The following is a 9,580-nucleotide window of genomic DNA, read 5'->3' as shown; positions in this document are numbered from 1 at the left end:
CACTCCAAAGGGTGTACACTTTTCTTAGAGTATTAAAATTTTGCATGTATTTTTTTTGTCAATAATGCGTTGTAACTTGACAAAAAAGTTCGACTTGGATGGAAGGTGATGTAATGAAAAGCACACCGAGAATCATTACGAGAAATCATTGACAAGCACAGATCATCGACTTGGCGCTCTTTGGCCACATCTGGCCCTTGTGCCAATAAACTCTACAAATCAATCAATCATTACGAGAAACAACTGTTATAACAGGGCCGAAAGGAGCCTCTTAAAGAGAAGCGCGCCTCAGGCACACGAAAAAAAGCAATAAAAAAACGAAGGAGACTATAGCAGTGAACGTGTGAGAGAGACACGGCGTCGGGAGCTGACATTTTTATTTGGCTGACAGCTTGGTGAAGCACCTTGCCTCTCCACAAAGCGCCGCAGTTCGGCTTGTCCTTTCACACTGGCGGCGAAGGCGTGCATCTACACTGCCGTGGCGAATCCAACGCGGTTCTGGTTCCTGTCGAACACGGTGTAGTACTTGCGCATGAACACGGCACCCAGGACCCATAGTCGCGATCCCGAGCCATTCGACTCGGAGATGCGCGTGAGGCACCGAACAGTGCCGCCCTCGATCGGGATCTGGCAATGAGCAGAGCATGACAAGCATGATGCGTTGACAAGGCAAGCGGCTTTCGTGAGCATTGCGGTGTCGTATGTGAGTAGCACCGCTTCTTTCACTCGGAAGTGAGAACATTGTTATTTCAGTAACTGAAAAGTACGATTCGGGCTTACCTTTATGATGTATTCCTCTCCTTGCAGCGCAAAGGCTTTCTGGTTCAAACTGAAGATGATTGCTGGAAGATTAGGTACTCGGTTACAGTCGACTTCGTACTGTAAAGAGATAAGGAGTAGCCGGCGCCTTAAATTGCGCGCCAACATCTCCTTATATCATATCAATAAAAAAAGCGCATAGAAAGTTGAAGTGCTGAAATTGTGATATCCAGGGTTAAGAAGCATACGTTTCTTCATGTATGGTTGCAGATGACCTTTCATGGAATATAAACTTTAATAAACTAGCAACACAAACCTCTTGAGCTATAGGCTACCTCTTCGATGTAGCTCACTTCATACCTCTCCGGCTAAGTCAAAACGTATTTTTGTTATTGAAGACTATTACAGAAAATTAGTGCGGAGCACTGATAACACAAATAACGAACCCAATTTGAAAGAAACGAAACTATTGTGCACTTATGAAGATTACCAAGGACCAGCTTATAATCTATGCATGTATCCACTGCTTAGGAAATATGTGATGCTACAAGATAATAACGTTCATTATCGTAAGTACCACTTCAGCATATACGCAGAAAAAACAATCTTGATCAACGATAATCGCACTGAAGTTGCTGCGTCATATGTAACAACCGATGACAAATGCCATGGACAAGAAGAAACTATGGCTACAAGCAACCACATAGCAGGTAATTCATGTTTTAAGCAATACATAAATAAATGAGAACACAAACTCGATTTGAACAACAAGCGAGGGCCTTTAAAAATATCACGCTAAAGAAATCATACTAACTCACAAAATTCAATGCAACACTATATTCCGCAGTGTCATTGTGGCTATGCTGTCGAAGATGTACAGCACTTCCTTCTTGAGTGCTCGCGACACGATAATACGAGGCGACGACTGCAGGCTGATTTATTGTTTTCAGACAGTTAAATGTTCACTCTGAAAAAAAATGCTTAGCCCATGGACAACAATGTGGCTACGGAAAGGAGTACTTGCTTCTTTTAAAATCTTTTTAGAACATACAAAAATATTTCGATCATACTAAGTGTTCGTGGTAGAGCTCACTGTTTTTTTAAATACCACAGGTCGTATGCATCCATGTTACGCTTAATTTTGAGTTTGTTTAATTTGGAATGTGTTTTGTTATGTGTAGATAGGCCAGCCTCAGCTTATGAGCGTTTTCACTGTTTTGTGTACATTTACTTGTTTACAATACTGTGTTCATCTCTTAGTGTCGTTTTATTGTTTTCTGTGCATTCCCTTACTCGTATGCGAACTTAGGAAATGTTCGTGCTATTTGACTGTCTTCAGTGTCTTTTAGCGTTGTTTGTGATTTTAGTTTTGTTTTCCCTGCGTAAGGGTTCAGCCGGAGTGAATGAAGGTGCCAACATCTTCTTTAATTTTATATTAAAAGGAAAACTGCACCACCGGAAAATCTTTTGAGGCCATAGAAACGAGAAGTACTTCTCTCAGTTTTACGCATACTTAATGTGTTTGTGCAATCGTGTCTCTGATAACTTTGTGCGCTGAAATTAGAGTCCACGCAGGAGGAAGAGTACACACTGTGGTTTTTAGTGCGCAGATGGGTGTTCTCGTTTTTAAAATGCTTCTTGCGTCGTTGTGCATCTGCTTGTGAATAAGGGACATCACGTTTTGTATAACTATTATTCTGTATAACTTTTATATTACATGACTAGCATTTTATAAAGCCTAAATTTTGTCGAGTATTGCGTTTTGCCAACTTTAACTGCTGCATAACTATAACTGTGAAATGCGTTGAAATGCCAAATGTCCCGTTGTAGTGCAAAGTCATCTCTAACTTTAATCGAGAACTAGCTTCTGCTAGAAGGCGCAGATGTTGCAATGACATGTGACAGGCATAGGAGACCCTCTCACGCGTTGTCTAGCTTTTACTATGGTACCCCTTTTCAGCTCTATTACAAAAGAAAAGAATAAAGATAAACCAAAGATCCAGAGAGCATTGCGATTTAAAAGCCACTACGTGGGGATCAGTATGAAAAGGTAGAGATGAATAATAGGAGCATGGAGGGTTGGCAGACAAGGTGATGGCATACATCTGTATAGGTATTAAACAAATTTAAGGCATAAATTGCTCTTCATGGCCAGGTGACACCTTTCGCCACCCTTGTGCAAAGGCTTTAAATGTCTATCAGAAATTCTGGGTATGAAAATAAATAGAAGCATTAACATTCTCTAGGCCACACTTACAAAGTAGATGGGGGTTCGCAATGAGATCTCATGCTGTACGTACGTATCCGGAACCAAAGCGCGTAGCTCCAATAGCCCTGTGCAGATCTTGTACTTCTCCTCGGGGCCCGCTGAGAAAGGATGTTCCAGAATCGACTGCGGCGTTGCAGCCAGCGATACAGAGCCTAGTGCCTGCAACTTCGATGCTGTCAATGGCAACGAGAGTGCCAGTCAGTGTAATGAAATGTAAATAAATAAATATGGAGGGGTATTACATAACGCGATAATAAGTAGTGCTCAGTCCACAGCGCCGCTCTTTCAGATTCCACGGTTTGACGTGTTGACGGGTTGACGAGTAGCTTCGCCTTGCAGCAACATTCGCATGCAGACGCACTCGACCCTGTTAGTTCTTTCGGGATGATATTACCATTCTTAATTTTTTTACAACTATCATGAGGACTCTGCATTGCATACAGTGGCATGCAGCACTGATAGGCAACGGCAAGAAATTATCTTTTTAACCTTTGCCGACGTTATTGTTGTTGCTGTTTCGACGGCATCCACAGCCCGCATGTTCTACGGGCTGTGGGACATTTCGTCGGTCGTCGCAGGCTTTTGTCAAATTACACGTTAAATGTGAAGCATCCTTTTGCATAGCTCTGTTCTTCAGCGTGGCTTTATTTTCTTGAACAGAAAAAAGTCTCTGAGTAGTGGACATTGTACATTAAAAAAGCAACATCAAAAAAGAAGAGTTTATGGGTATTCAGGATGCTCGGATACTCAAGCAGTTCGCGGAGAGAAAAAAATTCTATGAAAGTCGAAGAAAAACCTTCAGCGACAACAAATGTGTTGCAAGGATAGGTTTGAAATTGGTGGCGTCACGGCATCTCCTCTGTTCTCGTAGTAAGGTTATGCCAAAAAGAAAAAAAAAGGGAGACGTTTACCAAGATAGTGCGCTTAGGTGTAGAGGTTCCGGCTCCCGCACAGAAGTCTTGTTCAGAAAACTTTCTAAACTAGGTTTGCGAACAAGATTTCCATATGGAAGCAGGGACGTCGAAACTCTTAAAGTGTCCCTCACCAGGCCACACAGCAAACTTCGGTTATACACTAGAAGTTGTTACGTGTCCTCTAGGGAGCGTTCTGCCGGAAAAAATTTTGAAATCGGCTCATTAATAGCCGAGATTGAAATATTTCAGTGCCGCGAGCCCATGATTTCAGGAGGCGAGCTCCACTGCGAAGCGAGGTACTTTCTATACTTGTCACGTCTAGCCTCCGCAAACGAAATTCCTTCCCTGCGTTCTCCCATGCCGGAGCTCGAGGATCGCGTGACGCATACGTCACGGGCCCCGCCTTCATATTTTTTCTCCTCGCTTTTTTGCGGCGCGGTGCACTTCCGCTGACGGCGTCGCGCGCGAGCAATTGTGAATGCCTCGTTTCCGCGCAGAGGACGATTTTGCGCTCTGTGCACGAAGACATCTGACTAGCGGTATAAGTCAGTGCTATACGAATACTGAGGCAAATACAAGCAGATCACGGAGCATGATCGCGCGCTGGAACACGGTAGAAAATGACATAGTTTAGATGTCTGCGTCTGACTGCACGACGTGTGAACGAGAAGACGAAACGGAAGTACATCTCTCTTGCTGCAGTGCGAAGTAAAACAAAAACATGCAGACATTCGGTTTGTGTGTTTTAGTATTTCTCTAAGCTTCAAGTCGTCTGTTCAAGCAACATATTACACAAATAACAGATGTTGCCTTGAATAGTTCTCGAAGTGACTTGTCACCACGAGCGACGTCACAGCACAAACACGTGTACGTAGGCGCACTGGCACGTGCACGTCGCCCTTCGGCTTGGAGCGCAGCGCCGCGAGGAGAAGGGAAAACGGCGTTCTGTTTGAAATTTCAGATCTTTCCGCGGCGCGTAGCGACGTAATACTTTGCAGACACAGGTCGTTATCTCTCATTGTATGCTCTGCGCTTGTCAGCTCAAAATGGCCAGACCTGGTGAGGCGCCCTTTAAACACACCTTTTTGGTAGGCGTCCTTTTTTTTTCGACATGCAGATAGGTTGGAAGGGACATATGCAAATCTGGGCGTGAACCTCCACTCTGGTAACCGGTGCTAGTGGTATTTTAGCTATTTTATTGAACATTGATTACATAATCTCGTCGTGAACAGAGAGACACAAAACAGAGGTGGGTGTTCACTTCAACATTGCGACTGTGCGACGCGGCAGTACGACTCCGCATAGGCTGAGAGAGGATATTTCATGTAACCACGCGTTATTTTATCTCACACATTCTGTAACTTCGATATCCTAGATATATCTAGCATTTCTTGAATAAAGTTCTGAAACCATTCAATTTCGACCACAGCTTTTTATGCCATTATTGTTTCCTGACACCTGATTATTTGAAGAAAAGTATAACTGAACCATTAGAGAAACTTAAGCATTTAAACAAAATATAGCATTAATCACTCACAGCATATACCACTAAATGAAAAGGCCACATGTTACACTAAGAACCTGCTTTCCCCGAAAATTGAACCTCCGCACCCTTTGGCGGGGATTTGTTTGGTGGGAGAAATTCATTTTCACACAGCCACCAACAAGTACAGTTCTTTCTTTCACCAAAATTCATGCTGGCCGTAAGAGAGCTGGATAACATATCGTGTATTGAACCTATAGTTCTTTCAAACCGGCAACCATTGTAAGAAAAACCGTGCAGCCGCATCGCTACCAGCAAACTTGCAGCAGCGCATGCACTTCTTCCCAGCCCCGCCTCCGCGCTCCGAGTTTCTAAAGTTGAATCCACAAGTGTCATTTTTAGAGATATCTGGCGAGAGTGCTCACCTGTCCATGGTGATCTGCCAGTAAGTCTGCTGGTTAACGTTCACGTAATGGAAGTCACCCGTGTAACGTTCCGCGTTGATGCCTCCAAAGTAGATCTCCCCGCCATTCTCCTCGCTGGGCTCCTTGCTCATGTAGATTGAGAAGACAGCCTGTCGAACGATGCCTTGCCTCACCATGGCGTCGAATAGTGGCAGCTGGTCGTTCTGCGAGATTCTGGGGTATGCTAGACCAAAGATGCCGTCATACTTTGCGGTCTTGAACAGCTTGCCGTCGGCGTGATCCATTTCGGCGAACTTGTACTGCGTCACGGTGGCCGGACCGACGCCCACGTTGTCGATGCTCGTCACGCCCCGCACTACACCGCCACTGTAGCGGATCCGGATGTACCGTCCGTTTTTGGTGTAGGTGCTGGACTTGCTGCTGTCATACTTTGAGCTGTGGCCTGCGACGGACCAGATGTTCTATAGCGAGCAGTATTGTGAGGATATTTTTCTCCAGCCCCACATAAACGAAATCTCAAAATTCAAAGTCTATAGATGTCTCTGTCACCTGCTTAAACGAATGTAACATCAGATCTGCTGATATAAGCGATGACCTACCAGTACCTTCCTGTGCTCACGCAATGATTGTATAAAATCAACCGCTCCACGAAGCTCGATGTTACTCAAGAATCCACAGTGAACGTTCTACAGTGTTGGCAGAAGCTGTGGATTCGCAAACTAGAGCCACAATTTTGTAGCAATGCCTTTTCCGATGCTATTCACTTTCATGCTTTCGCGCTTCGTCAGTAGTCAGAGCGACGCTCCACCCGCGTTGTCAATGACATTAGTTGGCAGTGACCAGGGGATGATAAAAGTGGCATATAATGTACATTAGGAAAAAATTATTATTATTATTATTATTATTATTATTATTATTATTATTATTATTATTAGATATGGAAACATACAATCACCCAAAGGAAACAGGGAAGGAGCAAGCTGACAACTGCCACTGAGAAGGGCACAATGCCTGCCTACTCTTTCGGGTGGAGGGAATTAAAAGAGAAGAAGCTGAGAAGATAAAAACAAGGAAAAAAAGAAGGAAAGTGAGCACAATGCACACAGTATAATATTTCTCCAGTTGTTGCTTAGCTGCTATATTCTGCAATTCTCGCTGCAACCCGCATTACAAAGAAAGAGAAAAAAATGCGAAAACTACAAACGGATAAATAATGCGATGTATCATTGTCTATAGCGACTCTATTGCATCCCGCGCTACTAAGGCACTTGTAACTTTTCTGCGAGACACTGGTCTTGATGGCATCCTTTAATACTGCATGTTGTAGGTTTCGTGCGTGCAATGTGTCTGTCGTAACTTGTCATCTGTACGTATCACTTCATTTATCACAATCACTTTGAGTAGTGGTATTTTCATTCATTCATTCATTTATTCATTTCTCATTGTTCCTTGAATCGTACAAAAAACTGTTGGGCCCGTAGCTAAAGGCTAGTGTGGGCCCATAGTGAATATGCATATATCAGCAGCTTCAAAATTTAGTACATGTCTACTTCCTAGTAATAAAATTTAAAACAATTAGGCGATCCCAAACACATGCAACTAACAAAAATACAGTAGATGATACAAAAAAGGAATCAAGTAATATTAGACTGGTACGGCTTTTTGACAGCGATTCCAAAACAAATGGAACTAACAAATACATACAGTAGATTATTAAAAATTGAATAAAGTAATTTTATATTGGTACAACTTTATGACAGCGATTACAAAATTATTTGCCATTTTTGCTTCATGAGAAATTGAATTCCAAATTTTGTCACCATAAAACTCTACAGTCGTTGACCGTACGTGTTACAAGAGACAGGCAAGTTAAAATTTATATTTGTTGCATTCCTTGTGTTATGATTAGGTATAATGAACAAGTCTGGCAGCAATGAGTGATTTCAGTGTATATAATGTTGTTTACCAGAATCGCAACTTTCATTTCGGATGCCTGGGGAAATGGTAGTATGCCAAGACGGCTGAATAGCATGGTGTTATTGTCACTTCACTTTCACTGGTCATTGTCATGTGGGCTTGTGCATGTTATAAAACGCAAGGCCCTTTTTTGTAGCCGAATAAGCGGATCTATGTAGGTTTTATATGTGCCAGCCAGTATATGGTGTGGCAATGGAAGATAGAAAAGTAGATAATCTTAAGCACGTTAAGATTAAAGTATGCTCTACATTTAATTAGTACATAGCAAGCGGATGCTAATTTCGAGCATATACTAGTTATATAACCTAACTTCGACTCTTTTGTGGTCAACGCACATTGCATACATATGCACCAATGCTTCAATATCATTAGGCTAGATAAGACGCAAGTTGCATAGTTCTACTAAAGACATTCGTAATCTAGCTTATCTAACTTTTGTTCGACCTCAGCTTGAATACGCCGCATGCGTCTGGTCTCCTCATCAGAAATACTTGATCGAAATACACGAATCTATCCAGAATAGGGCGGCGCGTTTTCTTTCACGTTGTTATGACTATAACAAAAGCAAAACACAAATTAAAACAAATTAAACTCGACCTCTCACTACAGCCCTTGCATGATCGTCGTGATATAGCCCTGCTATCATTATTTCATAAATATGTCCATAATACAGCACCATCAGTCCTGCCTCTTGAACCTCCTCATTACATTACAGGTCACGCCGGCTCTACAATCAGTTCAATTTCATGCGTATCTACGGAAAGACTAATTCATTTAACCACTCCGCTCTTCCAAGAGCCATTCGCCTTTGGAACAACCTTCCTAACGCCACAGCTTATGAGAGTGACCAGGAAAAATTCCGGCATCTTCTAGCAACGCATTTTTCAAACTCTACATAACCTAACGTGTTATTTTTTCTTGAGCTTCCTGTTATGATTGTGCTACTACCCTTTAAATACTGTTTTATCATAGCCAAATATTGTCCGCTTGCTCTGTAATTCTATTGTTTATATTTTACTTTGTAAAAATTTCTTGTTCACTGACCTCCCGCGTTCTAAAGCATTCGGTTTGTCTTTTGCACAATTTTTAACACTACATTACTGCATGTTAGCGCATTTCTTACACTGTATATTTTGTATATGTATTCACATATGTATTCTAATTGTTGCATAACCTTTGAGTGTACTCTCCCCCCTTACACAATGCCTCTAGCTAGGGGCCTGTAAGGTATCTTTAAATAAATAAATAAATATGTGTGGTCTCCAGTTTAAGTTGCGATCTAACAACACTCCTAAGAATTTTATGGTGTCTAATTGCTCAATAGTACCACCTTCGACATAAATCTGCATACCTGTTGTGTCACGTTGAGAATATCGGGAGTGGAATACCAAGTATTTCGGTTTATCTCTGTTTAATGTTAATTTATTTCGCGTAAACCAATTTGATATGTTTCATAATTCGAGATTTACACTCTTCTGTAATTCCTCAAGGTATTCACCTGAAAAGATCAGTGCGGCATCATCAGCGTAAATAACGTAAATAAATAAATGCAATGCCGTTTACGGCTATGTACGGGCGACCTGAGACAGCAGGCTGTTCCTGGCAACGATCCAATACTGCTCCTATCTGCAGGCCACATTGTTTGAAATAGACTGGTGTCTGTGTCCGAGCGTGGATGACATGTAACGAATGTTATTCGAGCATGACACATGCGTGGAGTATGTCATCGTGAACGCCTGCGCCAAGGTCGATC

General features: G+C 42.3%; 1 protein-coding gene across 4 annotated transcripts in view; it reads right to left on the bottom strand.

Moving 5' to 3' along the window:
* Positions 1-362: 362 nt before the first annotated feature.
* LOC135903036 (lysosomal aspartic protease-like) overlaps positions 363-9,580 on the bottom strand; it is a 58,071-nt gene continuing 48,853 nt past the window's right edge. For all 4 annotated transcript variants that reach the window (XM_070533743.1, XM_065433406.1, XM_065433407.1 and 1 more), the window contains 4 exons: positions 5,851-6,292; positions 3,060-3,201; positions 781-879; positions 363-627 (listed from right to left, as the gene is read on the bottom strand). In XM_070533743.1, coding sequence (XP_070389844.1) covers positions 469-627; positions 781-879; positions 3,060-3,201; positions 5,851-6,292 — 842 coding nt within the window. In that variant the 3' untranslated portion in view covers positions 363-468. The remainder of the gene's footprint in view (positions 628-780; positions 880-3,059; positions 3,202-5,850; positions 6,293-9,580) is intronic.

The sequence above is a fragment of the Dermacentor albipictus genome, chromosome 1 (genome assembly GCF_038994185.2).
Source record: "Dermacentor albipictus isolate Rhodes 1998 colony chromosome 1, USDA_Dalb.pri_finalv2, whole genome shotgun sequence".
NCBI classification, from domain to species: Eukaryota; Metazoa; Arthropoda; class Arachnida; order Ixodida; family Ixodidae; genus Dermacentor; species Dermacentor albipictus.
The sequence above is the reverse complement of the archived record's forward strand: the minus strand, read 5'-3'. Positions and strand labels throughout refer to the sequence as shown.